The 21,722-nt window shown below is 33.4% G+C and overlaps 1 protein-coding gene across 5 annotated transcripts in view; it reads left to right on the top strand.

Annotated features, from left to right (window-relative positions):
• The window catches only part of LOC144975982 (cytosolic 10-formyltetrahydrofolate dehydrogenase-like), a 36,381-nt gene extending 15,724 nt beyond the window's left edge, over window positions 1-20,657 (top strand). For 3 of the 5 annotated variants that reach the window (XM_078920229.1, XM_078920230.1, XM_078920233.1), the window contains 24 exons: window positions 1,583-1,725; window positions 3,663-3,727; window positions 4,313-4,482; window positions 4,633-4,798; window positions 5,041-5,142; window positions 5,720-5,809; window positions 6,348-6,482; window positions 7,657-7,785; window positions 8,593-8,678; window positions 9,006-9,150; window positions 9,547-9,666; window positions 10,215-10,277; window positions 10,793-10,854; window positions 11,293-11,443; window positions 11,654-11,724; window positions 12,837-12,942; window positions 13,644-13,731; window positions 14,128-14,221; window positions 15,910-16,108; window positions 16,792-16,957; window positions 17,557-17,662; window positions 18,460-18,659; window positions 18,898-18,992; window positions 19,502-20,657. In XM_078920229.1, the coding sequence (XP_078776355.1) occupies window positions 1,599-1,725; window positions 3,663-3,727; window positions 4,313-4,482; window positions 4,633-4,798; window positions 5,041-5,142; window positions 5,720-5,809; window positions 6,348-6,482; window positions 7,657-7,785; window positions 8,593-8,678; window positions 9,006-9,150; window positions 9,547-9,666; window positions 10,215-10,277; window positions 10,793-10,854; window positions 11,293-11,443; window positions 11,654-11,724; window positions 12,837-12,942; window positions 13,644-13,731; window positions 14,128-14,221; window positions 15,910-16,108; window positions 16,792-16,957; window positions 17,557-17,662; window positions 18,460-18,659; window positions 18,898-18,956 (2,700 nt within the window). In that variant the 5' untranslated portion in view covers window positions 1,583-1,598 and the 3' untranslated portion in view covers window positions 18,957-18,992; window positions 19,502-20,657. Of the gene's footprint in view, window positions 1-989; window positions 1,179-1,582; window positions 1,726-3,662; window positions 3,728-4,312; window positions 4,483-4,632; window positions 4,799-5,040; window positions 5,143-5,719; window positions 5,810-6,347; window positions 6,483-7,656; window positions 7,786-8,592; window positions 8,679-9,005; window positions 9,151-9,546; window positions 9,667-10,214; window positions 10,278-10,792; window positions 10,855-11,292; window positions 11,444-11,653; window positions 11,725-12,836; window positions 12,943-13,643; window positions 13,732-14,127; window positions 14,222-15,909; window positions 16,109-16,791; window positions 16,958-17,556; window positions 17,663-18,459; window positions 18,660-18,897; window positions 18,993-19,501 lie in introns of those variants that run through there. The other 2 variants (XM_078920231.1, XM_078920232.1) reach the window with 2 other exon arrangements.
• Window positions 20,658-21,722: the final 1,065 nt, after the last annotated feature.

Raw genomic sequence — 21,722 nt, 5'->3', positions numbered from 1 at the left:
CATGCTACCTACTACCTTAACCTACACACAACACTACTGCCCCTCAATATCAAACCGTTACAATCATAGATAAGAGACCTTATTGTTTGTATTCGAAAACCAGTATTATTCGGTCTGAACTTGAAATATCTTCCCAAGGTTAGAGTTGAGAGATTAGGTCAGTATCGATGATCCCATATTTGGAGATCTGATAATGGGACACTTACTGGGACATTTATTATTTTTGTTATTGTTATTATTATTATTATTATTATTATTATTATTATTATTATATTATTATTATTATTATTATTATTATTATTATTATTATTATTATTATTATTATTATTATTATTATTATTATTATTATTGTTATTATTATTATTATTATTATTATTATTGTTGTGTTGTTGTTGTTGTTGTTGTTGTTGTTGTTGTTGTTGTTGTTGTTGTTGTTGTTGTTGTTGTTGTTATTGTTGTTATTATTATTGTTATTATTATCGTCGTAGAAGTTGTTGAGGTTGTGTTTGTTGTTATTATTATTTAATTATTGTTTTTTGTTGTTGTTGTTGTTGTTGTTCTTGTTGTTAGGATGATATTGAAATTGTTATTGTTGTTGTTATTAATCGGGGGAATGATCGTGGTTTGGTATGGGAGGTTTTCCACGACAACAACAATCACTTTGTTCGTCAACACTTTTTTAGATCTGTTGTTTTAAACAAGCTGCACAAACACGCAGTGTGCTTTGACACAAATTGTCGCTGGGAATCCACTTGAAAACACTGAATACTTTGTCTTTTTTCTTTCTGTCTTTCTACCTTTTTTTTTCTTCTAATTTTTCATTTATTTATTTATTCATTAACAAAAGTTATTTTTGGTAAGTGATAAGATTATTAAGATTATACCACAAGGCCCGTGTTATTTTTTTCCCTACCCATCATCACGAGTTATCAATAAAAAAATTTTTTTCGACTTTTTATCTTGAACTAGCTGTCCTCGTGTATTTATTTATAAGTCAACATTCAACGCTAGTTAGCTTGAAGCTGAAGATTGACACGAGGAAACAAAGATAACGTTGAATAAACAAACAACACAGATATTCAGTCAACACGGACATAGATATTTAGTCTACAAGACATTGAACAGTGGATATGAATAGGAAGGTGTTTGATTGCCGCGATATTATTTCAGCATTAGGTGTAAGCACCTAATTATGCGAGTTTTAATTGATTGCCTTATTTTATCAGCATAACATTTAACTTTTTTGGGTTTTTTTTTGTTGTTTTTGTTTTGTTGAAAAAATTGGAACAAAACTCACCTTTATTTATCTGCAATTTTATGATTCTGAATCAATTATTGTTGTCATTATCATCTTCATCATTATCATCATCATCATCATCATCAGTAATAACTGAAATTCGCTGAAGATTATGGTGATGATCACGATGCTGTTATGATAATGATGATGATTATGGTGAATAGGATAACAATAGCTATTATGACTCATAAGTATGATGAAAAATAAGTTATTCTCTTTAAATCAACCTTTCTATCAATGTTTCTAAAAATTCTGCACTACTTGATTTCATCCTCCTTACCTCAGACTATAAGACGCAGCCATGAAGATTGCTATCATTGGCCAGAGTGTGTTTGGAGCTGAAGTTTTCAAACTCCTTAGACAGAATGGACACGAAATCGTTGGTGTGTTTACCATCCCCGATTCCACTGGAAAACCAGATCCCCTAGGTGAGTACTGCCATAATGCGATTAACAATTGAGAGCATTATTCAATTTATGACTATCTTTTTTTTTTAAAAGCATTTTTAGTCCTTCCGAGCTATGAGGTCCATGGGTTTGGAGTTAATTCCCATTCTGTAGCATCAAACGAACAATAGCAATTGAAGAGCCTTGTGCTAATAGTACTCATTAAGTCAAAGGAAGTTAGTTTTGAAAAAAAATGGAGGTTAAAATTTGGATTTGGCTATAAAGAGTATATAAAAAATAAAACTGGTAGTTTTGGGATAGGGGACTTGGATCGTGTTTATCGTGAACAAAATTTGTGAGTGACCTGAGGGGATACTTTCAGTTTATCACTGAATAGCTGAAAATGTGACTTAAGTACTTTTATTTCTGGGGTCTTCAATTGATTTCTACCATTTAGATCAAAAGCTAGTCTATTGCGAAGCACTTTCCACCAAACCTAAGAGATCCAGCTACCCAGTCATTTGTGGGTGGGCAGAGATGTTTTTAAAAAAATCTCAACTTCTACCGGGATCGACCTCAGTCCCTTTGAGTGTGAATTGAGTGCTCTACTAACTGTGCTGCATAAGAGATAATAGTTACTTTTAAGTCTGTTTGACACTTAGTGAAGTGGAAAGTTTTATTTTACAAATGACCTGCCGTGCTCCTCTGAATTGTGAGCAACCACGTGGCTACATACTTTTCTGAATTAAAAATTCACCCCATACACCGGAGCATACTCAATGTCTCAATCGTTTCTATGTTATATGTTTGTGATGAGAATATTGGCTATTAAGCTTAACTGCTGGTCAAAATTACTTCGCGATGGTGGTGAACGAATCAGCGATCTCAAGAAGTGGGTGAGAGAGGGATCTAGAAATGACTTTGGGTTTGAAACGAATATTTTTGTGTTCGTGGATAGCTCACACGGTAGAGCCACGCTCTCACCTGCCAGGCGGAGTTGTCGTACCAATAAGGTCGCAGGTTCAAACCCCACCACCGCCGCGAAAAATTTTTTTATTCTCTATTGTCTTCTGGCACTTTTCTACTCACTTCATATCGAATTGAAAGTACCATAATTTTCGGACAATATGTCACTACTTTTTTCCCCTGATGTCATTTCTGTTGCCTATGGTCTGGTGCTGCTAAAACTTGTAATTTTCTTTGTCCGTGTCAGCCAAGTGTGTAGGCTTCATGGTTTTTGTTTATATACATTGTAACAAATAAACAATGACAGAAATCACACATCGCTAAAGCGAGTATTTTACACGGCCAAAAGTGAGACCACACCCACACAAATGGGAGATGAAGTGCTTCTCAGCGTCTTTAACTGAGACACAGAAGTTGAAGACTTAAACTTAATGGGTTCAATGGTAATTTTGATAAATTGAATTGAATTTAAGAAGGAGTAGCTTATACCCAGAGTGGCTTATGGTAGGATAACATTGATTTTTTTTTTGGGGTCAAATTGGGTGATGCGGTTTGTAGTATGGAAAATATAGTAATTGTAAGTGTGCTTATTGAAGGATTGATTTAAGCATTGAAGCACCTTCAAAAAAAAATAATTGAGCTTTATATATCGCACTATCCACTAAATGTGCTCAAAGCGCTTTACAAGGGGTCTCTGGTCAACAGCAACATTTAACATGTAGGACTGTTAGGCGATATTGCAATTTTTCGGACAAAGACAACGCTGTTAACGGCCAGGTACTCATTTTAAACCTGAGTACGGTGAGAGAATGTGAGTAAAGAGCCTTTTCCAAGGACTCAACTATGCGCCGAGCACGAGGCTCGAACCCAGGACCTTCAGATCCGAAAGCGAGTGTCATACCACAAGACCACATAGCCGCACCTTCACATATTTATTTATACCTGAAATTTGTCATTGAAATTTAATTATAGCATTTTTGAAATACACTATTGTCACTATCTTTCTCATTCAGCTGTTGCCGCAGAAGCACTTGGAGTAAAAGTATTCAAATATAAACGATGGCAGATAAAGAAACAGGTATTGAGTTGAATATGTCATGTTCTTTTATAAAGAATAAAACAAACTTTTGAAATGAACTTGAATTTTTTTTTTCAACAATCGGGTCTTTAATGCCTCCATTTTTATGCTTTAAATTTTCATTGATAGTTTTGATTTTGAAAGCTTTTTCAAAACGGTCAATGATGGGTAACACATTTACAAGCCTTATCACCAAAGTTATAAGTAAGTATTAGTCAGATCACAAAACCAATACAGAATATTCTACATTTTATACAACAGCAGACCTGCCAACTTGAAAATCTAAAATTTCGTAATTTTTGGGAGGTAAAAATTGTAGTCACTATAGCTGACTTTAAAAATTAACACTTTACTTTCTCAAGGATTAAATAACACTTTCAAAATCCTTAAAATTATGTAGTCTGGCATAGACTTTCATTTTCAGTAAAACAGATCATGAAGTTATGAAGCTGAGGACAAATATAAATACAAATCTTTTATTTTTTTATATACAGTCCAGCATGTCTATTGGACGATGATACAGAGATATGTGCGATTTCATTTTCAACTTAGTCTTTAATCAATTCCATTGCTTACTTATTACAGGCCATTCCAGAGGTGGTAGAAGAATACAAAGCATTAGGTGCAGAGCTGAATGTCCTCCCCTTTTGCTCCCAGTTCATCCCCGATGAAGTCATTAATTTTCCAAAGCATCAAACTATCATCTACCATCCTTCCATTTTACCAAGACACAGAGGGGCCTCTGCTATTAATTGGTGAGGATTTCGTTGTTGTCTTCTTTTCATTCTCTAAAATGTAAAAAAATTGATAATAGTTGTAACAGAATTGAAAAATAAAAATGACAGAATAGAAACTATGGGCTATTAGTATCAATTCATTTCAAGCTTGTCCTTTTTTTTTCATAGGACAATGATATGTGGTGACAAGAAAGGCGGTTTTACAATATTCTGGGCTGATGACGGCCTTGACACAGGCCCGATCCTCCTCATCAAACAGACTTATGTTTCCCCTGATGAGACAGTTGACTCATTCTATAACCGTTTCTGTTTCCCCGAGGGAATCAAAGCCATGGTACGTTTTCAACTTTTTCAATTCATCAATAGATTTGCATTCCTTGTTTAATTTGTTTTACACTGATTTTTACAATAATGAAGAAGAAGCGTAAAATGGGTCTTACCAGATAAGCTTTTCATTTGATTTCTCTACAACCATGATTTTATATGTCATGTTTTGTACAGATTTACTTATCCATAGCAATCTTTGTCTATTTGTTTATTAAATTGTTTATTTGTTTATTTCTTGTTTGTTTCCAGGGAGAGGCTGTCGAATTAATAGCCACGGGGAGAGCACCCCGAATTACCCAGCCAGAGGAAGGCGCTACCTATGATATGAGAATGACAAAAGACAAAGTACAAGTAGGTATATTCAGAGTTTAAGGCAAGATTGGATTTAAAAAAAAAAAGAATTGACTATTACTTTCAGAACCCCAAAAGGACCATTTAGCTCGTCTTAGTTTGTTATTTGAAATGGCAGTTAACATAGATGTTTATACTCAACGCTAGTCTATTGCAAAAATACTTTTTTCCAGATCTAAATCAGATGGTTATCAATTAACACTATACACTTGGGAGCCAATGACAGAGATGTGTGGCACCGGATTGTGAAGGTTGCATCCAACACAAGCATTTTACACACAAAAATATACACACACACAGATAATATCAACAGTCCATATCAAAATTTTGGATAATTAAACATTATTAAACAGTCCCCCCCCCCCCCCCCCCCGGACCATGAACAGAAAAAGAACTCATTTCTCAAAATCAAGATACTGTTTTGTTCGCATGTCAGTCAGTTGCCCTATTAGTTGAGTTACTGCACCTTTCAGTTAGACGACAGCAAAATAGATATTTTCAGTTTTGTGATAAAAATACATAAGTAATTTGCTTATTTAATTATTTTTTGGTTTGTTTTTTTGTTTCTTGTTGAAAGATCAACATGGACCAGTCTGCTCAAGATATCCATAATTTCATCAGAGGAAATGACAAAGTGCCCGGTGCTTGGACAGTTGTGAATGGAGAGGTGAGTTTATTGCTAGCATGTTTTCATTATCATTTGGTATTGAAAAGTGCTACCTGATTTTTAAAAAGTATTTTGTATTGAAAAGTGTTATTTTGTTTGGTATAGGAAAAATGCCGTATAAATTTTAAAAAAAAATACCATTTGATATTGAAAATTGTTGTTTTTAATATTTTCATCATTTGGTTTTGAAAAATGCCTTTTGGGTTGTTTTTTTTTTTTTTGGTTTTGTTTTTAAAGTATCATCTAATATTGAAAAATGCAATTTGTTTTTTAATCATGTCAAGCCCAGAGTATTATCCTCTAAATCTCAAATCTTGAATTGTCCCATTATTAATCTCATTATGATTGCAGGCTTTTACATTTTACTCAAGAGAGAAAATATTTTTTTAAAGTGACAAATAAGGGAACAGGCACTGGTGTAAGGTAAAGGTCTTAATGTCCATTTCTCTATGCAGTAAAAGAAAGTTGAAATGCTTCAAAAATATGTGACATCACAGAATGTATATAATCATGACATTTGTCCATTTCTTCTTGCCAGAAAATTACTCTATTTGGTTCTAAAATGTGGACAAGACTCCCACCCAGGGGTTTGGAAATTCCCATTGAAGGTGCCAGTCAACCGGCGATTGTACATAAAAATGGAATGGTGCTCTTTGGGAATGACGGGAAAATGGTGAGTACTTAGATATTTCTTGTAACTCTTTCCAATTAAAAAATAATAATTTGTTATTAGTATTGCACAGGCTTTGTTTTCACTTTCATCCTTCATAAATTTTTATTACGTAATACCAAATGAATAAGTTTCATTTTATCTCTTCTATATTATTCTGTTTATGATTTTATTCTTAACTATTAAATATTGTATGGTATAAAAATAAAGCATATCTTGATTTTGTTACTGAGAGTCTGAACTTGTTTTGCTGCATTGTATTATCAAACCATGCCATAGGATTTTTATATCAAATAATTAAAATGCTATTTATAGATCTATAAAATGGGCATTTGAACCAGGGTTTTTCCCCCAGTGACCATTTTATTTATATGTAGTAGGTTGTCTTCCAGTGATGGATAAGATAAAAAGAATGTTCAAACTATGAAGCTTTGGAGCTTTCTTTGATAGAAATGGCTAATGATTAATAATTCTATTTGTTCTATATAAGATACCAATGTTTGTTTTTTTTTAAAGATAAATTGGTTGGTTCACAGACAAATGGGCTATTACACATTATGAAAGGGTTTTTCCAAAGGTTACGTCAACGCCATTAAGGAAAAAAAACTGTTTTAGACCTTTTTTATTTTAAGGTCATAGATTAAAAGTGTAAACATAACGACAAACTGTACATATGAAATGGGGACTGTCCTGATTGGCTATCTGAAGGACATAAAAAAAAAATAATAGTAAAAAATTGGGACTGTAAACATGTATGGAAAATGATCATTGAATGTCCCTGGAATTTGATTTTTTTGACCAGCGAATTAAAACAAGGAAGAGCCAAATAGAAAGTATTTGATGTAAGTTTTAATGTTTAACAATCTCATTTTCTGATAGTCCAAACATACTAACCACTTTGGGCCATAATGGTATTGCGTGTTAGGGTGTCCCGTTTTAGCTCTTTGAAAAATTGGCCACTTTGGATTAATATGAAACACAGTCATTGTTTGGTTAACCTGAACCAAACTTGACTTGACCTATTAAAAAAGTGAGAAAAAATTAACTGGCATGGTGGGCAGTTGTGAATTTTGAGTGTGAGGTGTGTGTGTCTATTCAATCAATTCAGGTCTGTTTTATGTTCAAAGGTGTAGAATAAAATAATCACATAATTTTGCAACGATTATTAATTTTCCAGCTCAATGTTACAAGCGTTCAACACGAAAGTGGAAAGATGGTGCCTGCCTCCAAATTTGGAAAGCAGGATTCCTCCAGTCAGAAGTTGGAACTAACTCCCGAGGAAGTCCAGATGGGAGTTACCCTTAAAGTAAGTGTAGGGTGCAGCTCTTTACTTGTAATAAGAGGTCACATATGGTCTTTTTCCTTAAGATGGCAGAGCTGCAAGGGGGTTTTCCAAATTAAGTCAATTTTCTCACACTTTGAGATTTTTCTTCCACGAGTTAAATTGAAACATAAACTTTATTTAAAGCATCATTTGGCAGAAGAAATTCATTAGATTGATATAACATCAAGACTTAATCAAAATAAAATGATAGACTTAAAGAGAGATTTTAGGGGAAATAATACTCAATATCTCAAAATGGGAATAATAGAAATTAAGAGTTTCGAATAACAACAACTCTTCAATTGTATCAATTGTAGAAGAAACGACGTGTCCTTACATCACAAAAGATTGTCTTGTTTTACATAGAAGATTGTCTTTATTTACATACAGGTTTGAGCATTATTATGTGACTTTCAGTTTCTTAATCTGCAGAAATCAGACAATCTGAAATAATGAAAATCATAGCAATGAATTTTAAAATCAATTTGTTGAAATCTGGTTGAAAGTAGGAGAATGTCAGGTTCTATCTAGTGATTATGAGAGGCTTTATCAAGGGATTGCAACAATATCCTTTTTTTTTTTTTTTTTTTTAGGGTGGGGAGGGGGCATATTTTCTCATTTTATTCAAATTGAGGAATAGAATGAGACTATGAAGCCTATAAAAGACACAATTCAGAAAGACGAATTGAAATTTCAAGCAAATTTCATTATTACCAGGATGTTGCTGATTTTAAATTACAGATTTGAACTCTAAAAAAAAAAAAACGATGTGAAAATTGTTTATTTCAGGGTATTTGGAAAGGCATTCTCAACACAGATATCGAAGACAGTTTAGATTTTTTCAAAGCCGGAGCTGGATCAATGGATGTAGTCAGGTTCGCACTTAATTGAAATAAGTGTTCCTTTTTCGTTATAATATATTATTTTTATCTATCATATCAATATGCAGATAAAACAGGCAGTATTCCTTTAAATGATCTAGAAGAAAATTTTGGATTAATGATGATATGAATTTGTAAAATACAACAATACACCTAATTATCACCAGTGAATATATCTGACACATTCTTTCTGCCAAATTTCCTGTAATACTTTCTCCATTTCCGTCATATTTTTTTTTCTTTCAATAATTTATTTAATTTATTCCTAGGTTTCTTTTTTTATATATACATTCACAAAACACATTTCACAATTGTTTTCAGACTCGTAGAGGAAATCAAGGAGAATTGTGATGTAAAAATTGCTGTAGAAGATGTTTACATGAACACAGTGTTTGAAGACTTGTTATCTTGTGTTATCAGACGCGGAAGGGGCATTGAAGACAAGGAGCCTTTTACTTTCCATGCTGTGAGTATCAACTATATATTTATCTTCTCTCCTCTCCTTCCTTTATTTAGATTCATGAAATTGAGAAAAACATCCCTGACACACAACAAAAACAAAACAGAAAATAAATTTAAACAAAACAAGAAAGCAAACTAAAAGAGAAGAAAAAAAAACACACACATACAGACACGAAAACAAATTTAAAATATAAATTAAATAAAATTAAGTAACATAAAATAAACATAAAAATTTAAAATATGAAAAAAGAAAGAAACAAGCCAAACAAAACCAAACCAAATACATAAATATATTAATAATTAAAAAAAAAAAAGAAAAAAACCTAAATAAAAAAGATGTCGAATGAAATAAATGGTTAATATCTTTCTTGGTCAATATCACTTTCTTTTCCTCACACAGGTTGAAATGGAGGCCAATAAGATGAAGGTCAGAATTCCACACCAGATTTTTATCGACAATGAATTCATTGATTCTTCAGATGGTGTTACATATGACGTCATTAATCCTTCAGATGAATCTGTGAGTAATGGATTAACCTATTATTGGTGACTAAGAGAAAAATTTTAAATTTTTTATTGCTTTTGATTTGTGTTATTGTTGGAAGTTGAATATTATCTCGTGTCACACAAGTATTAATTTTGAATTTTAAAAAGATAAGGTAAAAAAATGAAATCAATCCACATCTGTAAGACACTATTCACTAGTAAACCTTTCCATCAGAAGTTTATCTTGATCTCATGATGTGTTGGCTGTAAGTAATTCGGAATTTAAAATTGTATAGAAACTACGATTACTAACTTATTAAAGGCCTACAAAAGTTAAGTGATTTATTCAAATTTAAGTTGATATGTGTACGATCATAATAATATTTTATTATAATATAAAACCCATGGTGTTATATGCTATTTTGGATTTAATTTCAGTTTGATGATGGACTGATGGCGTTATCATCATATTTAATTTTTTGTGGGTTCTAAATAAGGTTTTAAAACAGTTTCTCAAAATGAATCTTAGAATCCTATTCGTTTCAATACATTGTTATTTTCTGATTTTTCTTATATTTTCAGGTAGTTTGTAAAGTGAGCAAAGCAACCAAGGAGGATGTGAACAGAGGAGTGGAGGCAGCCCAGGTAAAAATAAAATTGCACCACACTTAAATTATATTTCTCACCATTACAGATCCAAATATCCTCAATTTGTTACTTCAATGATGGTTTCGTCATTGAAACATTCACCCCAACATTGATAGCATATCTCCGGAATCAACTTCAAAAAGCTAATTCGTCCGTAAACAAAATCCAGCCCAACATATTCATGTGCCCCTCTTAGTCGAGCGACTTTGAACAGCGGCGCAGCAATGCTTATGTGAAATAAATATCTGAACTATTTTGGTGTGCTTTTACATGTATCTTTGGTACCGGCATGTTTAGCTGTCCACATCTGCTCATCATTTGTGTCAATAAAGGCATGCGATACATCAACAGAGGGAAAACTCTGTATACTTCTTTGAGATATATATCACATACCGATATGTTTCTCTCATGAGAGAGAATAGCAAATACCAACTGTCTAGTTTATTTTATAAATGACGGTATAACCGATTTTGCATCATCTTCTTTTCTATCTTCTCTTAATATTTCAACAGGAAGCATTTGAAGGAGAGTGGGGTAAAATGAATGCAAGAGACAGAGGAATGCTTATGTACAAGTATGTTGTCAAATAAAAAAAAAATTCAAAATCCTTAAAGTCTGAAAAGTGCACTTTTAATTAAGAATTTGCATATGATCACATTTCTTCCTGAGGATTTAGTTAAGGCAAATGATTTTTAAAAATTATCATGATGATTTAGTAAATTACAATATAACATCAGACTAAGAATTTTGTTGTGGTGCAACTTTTTTAAACTTGAAAAAGTGAGAAAGATAACATTAACACCCGCTTGCTTAAGTACGAGAATGATATTTCCGTGTTTTTAAAAATTCTTGTTGTAATTTATTTGCTGATTACCATTTTGTGATACTGTAATACACTCAATTTTTCTTAATAATAATTTTTCTGAACCTGCTTACCTCATCTTATCTTTAAAATTGCTTTTGATTTTTTAAATTTATTTTTTTTATTTATTCATTTATTTTAATTTTCTAGGCTGGCTGACCTCATGGAAGAATACCAGGAAGAACTAGCAACCATTGAGAGTTTGGACTCTGGTGCTGTCTACACACTGGCCCTGAAAACACACATTGGCATGTCTATCCAGACTTTCCGATACTTTGCCGGCTGGTGTGATAAGATTCAGGTAATTTGTGATATTTGGCTGTGCTGACTGGGACTCGTGTTGTTTGGATATTTACCATGGCCTCATCATTAAGATAATTCATTTGAAATAAGTTGTGTTTTGATATTGTTAAGGAGAGTAAATTCTTTTTGCATATTTAATATGTGATATCTTTGCAAAATGGAAATTGATAAGCTTTTTGTTTTTTCTTGTATGTATTATAAACTCCAGGGCAAGACCATTCCCATTAATAATGCCAGACCCAGTAGAAATCTCTCCTTCACCAAAAGAGAGCCCATGGGGTAAGTTGTAAGACCTCTCCAATGACAATGAACTGTTCACAAACTTTATAGATAATGTGAAGTTGACGTCACTCAGGTCTTTGTTATTGCTTTTTGCCATCCGCATTTGTGAGTAATTCTCACTAAACTGTATTAACCAGACTATAAACGTTCATGGTTACTCTTATTTTTGTGTGTTGGTCCGCTATACTTCTGGATGGCAATGTTGTGAGCTTCTTAGCCAAGCACATACTATCTATAGAGACGATCCTTTTATTTGAAACTAATAATAATAATAATAATACATGACATTTATAACGCACATTTTGATCATTTGGTGATGCTCAATGCGCGAAACAATAATACAGTGACATCATTATACAAATGAAACATTATAAATACTACATCAACATAATATAATTGTACAACGATGTAATAACTAAACATAAAGTCATTAATACAAAATAGGTTCATAATACATCCAGATACTATGTCAAATACGGAAATGATATAATAACATAAACTAAATGCTTTCTGAATGAACCATATTAATAGACTGATCATTTCATATTTTTTAATTCAACCTTGACCTTGGGAATTTTTCATTTTTCAAAACACAATTTCATCAAAGCATTTAGCATTTTGTTTCTTTTTCGTACCTCTATCTTTTAATAATATTCTCTCTCTCTCTCTCTCTCTCTCTCTCTCTCTCTCTCTCTCTCTCTCTCTCTCTCTCTCTCTCTCTCTCTCTCTCTCTCTCTCTCTCTTCTCTCTCTCTCTCTTCTCTCTCTCTCTCTCTCTCTCCTCTCTCTCTCTCTCTCTCTCTCTCTCTCCTCTCTCTCTCTCTCTCTCCTCTCTCTCTCTCTCTCTCTTCTCTCTCTCTCCTCTCTCTCTCTCTCTCTCTCTCTCTCTCTCTCTCTCTCTCTTCTCTCTCTCTCCTCTCTCTCTCTCTCTCTCTCTCTCCTCTCCTCTCTCTCTCTCTCTCTTCTCTCTCTCTCTCTCTCTCTCTCTCTCTCTCTCTCTCTTCTGTCTGTCTGTCTCTCTCTCTCCTCACTTTTTTGTTTTAATGGCGCTTTTTACTGATGAAATCTTTCCTGACCTCCCCATTCCCCCCCCCCCCTACCCTTAAATAGAGTTTGTGGTATAATCGTTCCTTGGAATTACCCATTGATGATGCTTGCATGGAAGATGGCGGCATGTTTGGCTGCTGGTAATACTGTCGTACTTAAACCTGCCATGGTAAGTTGCTGAATATTGAAAATATTACATTTTCAAAAGAGGAATTTGGCTAACCGCTCACAAAAGTTTCGATTCAATTCACTTTCTCTACCATTAAAGTAGTTATGCAGATCCAACGAATTATCAATGTTTTTCATGTTCAATCTTCTCATATACCTTGACTGCTTTACTGTCCACTCTGCCCTCTCCCTCCACCAAAAAATATTCCAAAATGATGGGATGGTGTTAAGTGTAGGCAAAAAAATTTATTTAGCGTTTGCATGACCGTAGATGAAATGGAAATTCTCTTTTAGAATCAGGCCTGTTATAGAGAATAACTTGTAAGTAAGCATTTATATATCATCACTGGACTTTCCAGTCTTTATTGTTGAAAAGAGATGATTATACTCATATCACAAAAAAGTATCCAATCAACAATCATATATTGACGGTAGTGTCGATTGCAACCTGTAGACATTTTACCATATTTCAATGGTGTAGAACTGAAAGCGTAAAAGAGCTTTGGAAAGTAACATAAATTATAGAAAAGTTTGAACGAAAATTGAGATTTGGTTTCCAAATTTAACCAGGTTTAGATTATATCAAACTAAAAGAAAAAAAAAATTGACATTTTTCTTTAAATAATTAAGCAAGCATAAATGGATTTCTATAGCGAATTTTTTCATATTTGAGTTTGAAATTGTTTTTCTCTCTCACTTCAGGTGACACCTCTTACTGCCTTGAAGTTTGCTGAGCTCTCTGTCTTGGCCGGATTTCCTCCTGGTGTCATCAACATTATCCCTGGTTCTGGTAAGATTTGAATAGAAATTGTCACATACCTTGGCTCTAAAATATTCAAATCAGCAAATATATGGCTTTGATCCAGGGTAATTTACCCTGAAATTTGAAATTGTAGCTCCATTGGTCGTTTTTTTGTTTGTTTTTTCGCATATTATTAATCTCTGCAAGCTATAAAACTATCTCTGCAAGCTATAAAATTGATCATTCTAGTTTAAACTGGCTGGTACAGAACAGTTTTATTTACTTATCGTAGTGAATTGAATAAAATTGTAATATGAATGACTGAAAAAAAAGCATTTAATTTCCCCATTTTCTTAAAATGACAGCTGTGTCCTCAATCCTTTATTAAGGACTTTAATGCTTTACAAGTTTATTCTTAACAATTCTCCTTTTCCTCCCTGTCAGGATCTCTTGTTGGTCAAGCTATGTCAGAACATCCAGTCATCAGAAAGCTTGGATTCACAGGGTCTACTCCAATTGGAAAAACAATCATGGCAAGGTTAGAATCACATGCATAGCATATTACTGTTCCATGCTTCAGCGGTGATCGATTTAAGTGACCTGTCAATGATTTGAGCGGTTTCTTGTTTGAATGCTGTTGATGTTTGTTCTTTTTTTTTTTTTTTTTTTTTTTTCAAATTTCTATAGATTATTATAGGCTAGGCACATCATAATTAGACACTGAAAATTTTTATTCTCTATTGTCTTCTGGCACTTTTCTACTCACTTCATATCTTGTTGTTACCAACATAAGTGCCTGCTCCACTCACTTTTCTGAATTAAAAAATTCACCCCATACACCGGAGCATACTCAATGTCTCAATCGTTTCTATGTTATATGTTTGTGATGAGAATATTGGCTATTAAGCTTAACTGCTGGTCAAAATTACTTCGCGATGGTGGCGAACGAATCGGCGATCTCAAGAAGTGGGTGAGAGAGGGATCTAGAAATGACTTTGGGTTTGAAACGAATATTTTTGTGTTCGTGGATAGCTCACACGGTAGAGCCACGCTCTCACCTGCCAGGCGGAGTTGTCGTACCAATAAGGTCGCAGGTTCCGGGTGGGGTTCCTACCTCCCATAGTGGGCAGGGAGGTACTTATTGTGTCTTCTATCCCTCTATATCTGTTTTCCAACTTGCATTCTGTCTTTGTCTTGGAATGAGATTGCTTGGTTTTGTCCTGGCCCTGGTCGGGGTCCTGGCTGGGAGGGAAACAGTCGAATGCATAGTTATTGTTTTGGGAGATGATATTTTTTTCCTTGTAAATCATCTCTCTGTTATGTATTATTATATTTGTTCTAATTTATAATGTAAGCATTTGAGTGTATTCCTCTTAGTGGGGGCCGTGCTTGTGTCCGGATGAGACTTATTGGTGATCTCAAACTAAGAACATTGATGGTATGCTCTTGGAATCTACATCTGATCCCTATTTGTTCCCAGTTCCCCTTTGTCTTACCTTTTCTTGAATGCTTTAATTGTAATTCTAGAACTTTTTACTGTCCCATTTTCTTCTTTTTACTGGCGCTGCTATAACCTAAATGTGTTGCAAGCGCCGTAAAACCCTTAAAAAACAAAAACAAAAGGTCGCAGGTTCAAACCCCACCACCGCCGCAAAAAAAATTTTTATTCTCTATTGTCTTCTGGCACTTTTCTACTCACTTCATATCTTGTTGTTACCAACATAAGTGCCTGCTCCACTCACTTTTCTGAGTTACATAATTAGACACCGAGACCTCCCTTTGTCAATTCCTTTAGTATTCCCCCCATTTGCCTCAAATTTCCTTGACGCGTGTGATCGAAAAGTTTTCGTGTCATTGAATTTAAATCTATCAGTCTATGGCATAACTATTTTACTTTTCTTAGGCTCTGATATGACTTAATTTGTTGCAAGCACTGTTAAACGTCTAAAAGTAAATTAATCTGTTTTATTTTGACACTTTTGCTTTTGATGTCATCTGACTTTGCAGCTTTGTCTATTCCTCTTACTCTTGTGGTGATGGTTCTCTAATTGTCTCTGTCTTGTGCCCTTTTTCTGATGTTTCATAGCTCTGCAATTGACTTGTTAGGTCATTGAGTTATTTCAAATCATTATCGAGAGTAAGAGGTAATGTTGTTGGTGTTTTAGTTTTTTTTATATTAAAAAATATTGGTCCGATTTCATCCCCTACCCCTACCCCCTTTGACAGCTGTGCTCAGGCCAACTTAAAAAAAGTGTCTCTGGAGTTGGGAGGCAAGTCACCCCTAATCATATTCAGTGATTGTGACCTGGACAAAGCTGTCAGATCTGGATGCGGGGCCGTCTTCTTCAACAAAGGAGAAAACTGCATTGCTGCTGGTCGTCTGTTTGTTGAGGAGTCAATTCATGACGAGTTTTTGAGGAGAGTGGTAAGTTTTGTTTATATTGATGACGTCAGTTGACAATCTAGATTAGCAGGTTTTGAAGATAATCAACCAATCGAAAAAAAAAAATTTTTTAGAATCGAAAAGATAAACTTTAATGAATAAAAGTGCTTCTTCCATAAACTTTGTCTTTATGAGATAAACAATATTGATATCATTTTGTCATTCATAAAGTCAGGTATTTCTTCTTCTTTTCGTTTTTTTAAAGTTTGTTTTTGTGTGTTTATTAAAATCAATCTAATCAAGTTTGAAAACAAAGTGAGTTGTACATAAGGCTTGTTTGCAGTTCTTGATCCAGTTCGAACTGCTTCAAAATCCCACAGACAAGAACACAAAACTACAGAAATTCTTTCTTCATTAGAACTATCTCGGAGTGGAATGGGCTGGATGAACTGGTCATCATGGCACCACACCTAAAGGATTTCAAGGCCCGACTGACATGGGCCCGCGCCCAATGAGGACGCCGCTGAAATACAACCAGACCATTGGTTTCTTCAGCGCCAACCATACAGATACAGATACATTATATGGACACGGAAATTACTGAATTGATAATTGTTATTTGCTCAATTGATATTTAAATTTATAATTTGGGAACTTTTATACTAACAAAACTCATTTAAACGTCTTTTCACCATCAATCAAATTTTTATAAATTGTATCATCAGCTCATTGAGATTGGTAAAATGAAGATTGGAGACCCACTGAACAGATCGACTGACCATGGCCCCCAGAATCACAGGGCCCATCTGGAGAAGCTGGTTGAATACTGTAATACCGGTGTGAAGGAGGGAGCAACACTAATCAAAGGTGGCAAACAAGTTGACAGGCCAGGTAAGGCTCACATTGGTGCTAGTAGCGAACAAAAACAAATTGAAATATGAAACCCAAAGTTACAATCTGGTTTTATGCTTAGCTGAACCAAATTGAAAAATAAATTTTTATGTTCAATCAATTTGCTTAATAATTTAAGATCTATCAGAAATTACTCAACGATAAACTCAGACACCTAAAGATATTGCATTGTCTCTATTTTAATGAGTACTCTTCTGTTTTGTTTTTTAAAAATTTTTTTTGGGTGTTTTTAAGTACAAGTGAACTCCAGATTCGTTTAGCTATATCCCTTTATGTTTCTTATCTCCTGGTGCTGAAGTGATTTTAATGGAACGAACAAGTAATAATTACTTCATATGGCTAATGGCTGATATCCCCATCCCTCCCTCCCCCTCCCCCCTTTTGAACAGAATTTATGCGTCGCCCTTAGAAATAAGAATCAAACATTAGTGATAGGAAGAATATAAGTAATTGTATTGATATTGGCATAAACTAAATATGCAAATATTTATTGATAAAGGTTTAATCTAAATGTACATAAGTAACTAATGTTAGTTCACTTTCCTATTTTCTTTCTCTCCCCCCAAATAACCTATCAGGTCTTTTCTTTGAGCCGACTGTGTTCACTAATGTTGAGGACGACATGTTCATCGCCAAAGAAGAATCCTTTGGACCGGTCATGATCATCACTAAATTTACTGATGGGTAGGTTATACCTAAAATTTTAAAGTCAAAAATTAAAACGCAGGCATCGGTATAAGTATAAGATTAAAAAAAAGATCTGAAAAGTGATTGAAACAGGTTATCTATTATTATTATTATTATTATTATTATATTATTATTATTATTATTATTATTATTATATTTATTAATTATTATATATATTAATTATATTAGTTATTAATTACTCTTACAGAAGTGGATATTGTGGAAACGAGGTGAAGAAACAAAGATAGTGACTTTGTTGTGAAAATCATTGTCAATCATCAACAATTGTTCCCTTTTTGGAAGAAGTAGTTCTTCAGAGCCATTAGGCCCATGGAGCTGGTGTTTATCCTGGTTCCTGTATTGTGAAATGGGCACGAGCATTTGCTTGCTACCCTTTAGATGGGATTTCTGTCTATCGCAAAGTACTTTTCACCTGATGTAACAGACCAAGCTATCGGACCCCCTTTTATGCATGTGTGCAAATGGAATTCTCACCCATGCACCTTTTGATGACTACCACTGAGTACTGTTGAATAGCTGTTGAATATTTTAGTTCACTTTATTTCCTTTTCGACTACTTTATTCATTGAAATAAAAATATTTTGCTTCCTTTTTTTTCTTTTCTTATATAAACATTTTTTTTTTTATCTAATAGAATGTCTAAGTTCCCTTTCTTTTCTTTTTTTAAAAATGAAATATTTTAGTTCCTATTTTTTCTTTTACATTATTTTAGTTCTATTTTTTATTTCTTATAGAATATTTATGTTCCTTTTTTCCCCTTTATACATCAACAGAGACATTGAAGGTGTGTTGCGAAGCGCCAACAAAACAGAATTTGGTCTGGCCTCTGGTGTGTTCACCCGTGACCTTGACAAAGCCATGCACGTGTCCTCCAGTCTTCAAGCAGGGACAGTATTTGTCAACACCTACAACAAGACAGACGTTGCTGCTCCATTTGGTGGCTTCAAGCAATCTGGATTTGGAAAAGATCTCGGTAAGAATCTCCCCCAACACACACACTCTTTTTCTCTCTCTCTCTCTTTCTCTCTCTCTCTCTCTCTCTCTTTTTTCTCTCTCTCTTCTCTCTCTCTCCTCCCCCTCCTCTCCTCTCTCTCTCATGTGTTGATATTGTTGATAATTGATTCTAAAATTCTGTAGGGTACTTTTTTTTATTAATTACAAGACCCTGACGCTATACTTCAAATTTACTTTTTTATTATTTTCTTCCACAGGTGAAGAGGCATTAAATGAGTACCTCAAAACAAAGGTTGTGACTTTGGAGTATAGTTAAATATACTCTGGGCAACAAACTATGGAAACACACACTGTAAGTTGCATCAAATTCGGGGTGGAAATTTTTTAAAGGCTTTTTATTTAATTTTTACCTTTTTGGGAAAAAAAAGAGATTATTTTTTTCCCCACACATAATAGTATTAGCCTTTATAATATTGAATATCGGTTCTTTTTTGTTGTTGTTGTTTTTATGAAAAGAAATTTGATCAAATTTAAATTCAAATTCATATTTATTGATCGAGTAAATGGGATTGACCAAATGTGAAACATAATCTATGTTTTTACTAGCCACAATCAATAGATGTACTCTGGGTAAAAAGCTATGCATACACACACTATAAGCTGCATCTAATTGTTTTCCTAATAGAATGCTTTAGTTCTCTATTTTGAAATCAAATATTTTGCTTCCTTTCTTTTTTTTTTCTTATAGAACATTTTAGTTCTCTTTTTTTTTCTAATAGGATGTCTAAGTTCCCTTCTATTTTTTTTTCATGAAATAATTTAGTTCTGTTTAAATTTCATATTGTTTTGTTTTCTTTGCAGGACGCATAAAATGACCATGAGTGGCAATGGCTTTACATTAGAAAGGTATTTATTGAGAGAGGGAGAGACTACAAAAGTCTTTGCTGAAAGATAGAGAAGGGAGACTACTGGCGTCATCAAAACAAAAACTGCCAATGTCATCTGCACATTAGATGGAGAAGCTGAAATGTGTTGATCGATACGAAATGTCGCAGGATGGTTAAAGATGAATCAACTTATTTATATTAATCAAGTTATGACTCATATCTTCTGAAAACAAAAAAAATAATGTGAATTTTGTACATTATTATTTTGTAATCATTTAAGCGGGTTGAAAAGCGGAACAAAATTTTAATTTTTTTTTTATGACGGGTAAAGCAAATGTCTGATTTTGTTATGATCAAATTGCTGAGACTAAATTTCTGTCTGAATAACAAAGTGCAAAAAAAAAAAAGAATCATTAACCTACACAACACTTTTTGAGCATTGATATTTCACAATGTACTGGATGAAATAACCTGAATGATTTATTTTGTTGTGATATTCAAGACTAAACGTGACCCATTGTCTCAAAACGGTATTATGTCATGATGAGTAGGACCATGAAACCTGAATATAGATAGAACGAAGATGACGTCACTCAGTTTTTTGTTATTGTTTTTTTTTTTTTGCCTATTTCTCACTAAACTGTATTAACCAGACTGTAAAAGATCATGGTTACACATAGTTTTGTGTATTGGTCCGTTATATTTCCGGATGGCAATGTTGTGAGCTTCTTAGCCAAGTGCATACTATCTATTTAATGAAATTGATAAGAAATATGAACTTTGGGTCTTGGTGCAATGTTTGGAAATTGTATTTATTCTCCCAACATGATGCATAGAAATTACTCCCATGTTTTATAATTGTGGCTATAGATTCAATTTTCAGCACCAATTTCATTTTCCGACGTAATACTGCTTTGACATGGTTGAAAATTCTGTGATTTTAAAAATGATAAAATGCATTCTAGATCACCTGGTGTTCATATGAACGAGAGATGACCAATCTCTAGAACTAATAATAAGCAGGATTGGAAATTGATTCCAGTTTTCAACATCATGAGAGAAAGAGAGAGAGAGAGAGAGAGAGAGAGAGAGAGAGAGAGAGAGAGAGAGAGAGAGAGAGAGAGAGAGAGTGTGTGTGTGTGTTTGAATGTTTGGTCTAAATATTATTTATTTCTATATAGATAAATCTATACTTATAACATCATAATTAAAGAAAGTAATACATGAGACTCTTTTGAAACTAATCAGTGCCATCTATGACTTTATCAAATTTATCAAATTTTGATATTTGTGACCCATAGTGTCAATACGGTATTATGTCTGGGTGAACAGGAGGAGAAAAAAAGTTAGGTTGGATTAACATTGACCAGAAATGTAAAATTCTACTCCACAAAATTATATTCATTCTGGAGATTCCAATCTAACATAACATTTTTTGGCTATAAATTCATTTATTAGCATCTAACCCACACCGACATAATACTGTTTTGAGACGCTGGGTCACATTTACGTTTCTATTTCTGTTTCTGCGCTATTAACTTCTTAACATTCCTTTTTAAAAAGAATTGTTATTGAGTTGACCAGTTTCTTGCTTTGAAGGAAGAAAACATTAATGTATAATAGATATATTTTTAGATTGGTTTCTGTCTCTTCTATGTTCTTCTTAAACTTAGGATAGAAAATTCTATGATGGCTACTGAACTGTAATTTTTGCTGAATTTTTTAATTTAAAAAAATAAGTTTGGCTAAATTTGCATTTCTTACCAATTCTTTAAAATAAAATAGGGCATTCATATGATTTTATTTTCACAGCAATAGTATAGCCTTCATATCAATAATTCTCTTAGTAACTGGCAATATTTGTTTTTCTTTGTTGTTATTATGAAGATATTCGATCAAATTTCTTCCATTTGAATCCATATTTTATTGAGAGAGTGAAGGGATTGACCGAATGTGAAACGTAATCGAACTTTTTATTTGCAACGAGGCAAATTCAGTAAAAATAAAAGAATCATAAAAAGGTGGTGGTGCGTCATTTGCTATATAATTATCCAATCTGAACGGTTGATTATTCAATAAAGTAACATGAATATATTATATAATGTATGTCTGTAATGAAAATGTTGCTGCTTGAAGCTTGAATGAAAAAATAAAGATAAGTACTGAATTGTAAGCTTCAATGTATTGGACGAAGA

This window comes from Berghia stephanieae, chromosome 6 (assembly GCF_034508935.2).
Source record: "Berghia stephanieae isolate SIO BIC M18660-M18661 chromosome 6, UCSD_Bste_1.3, whole genome shotgun sequence".
NCBI classification, from domain to species: Eukaryota; Metazoa; Mollusca; class Gastropoda; order Nudibranchia; family Aeolidiidae; genus Berghia; species Berghia stephanieae.
Note: the sequence above shows the minus strand (reverse complement) of the source record. Positions and strands in the feature narration are given on the sequence as shown.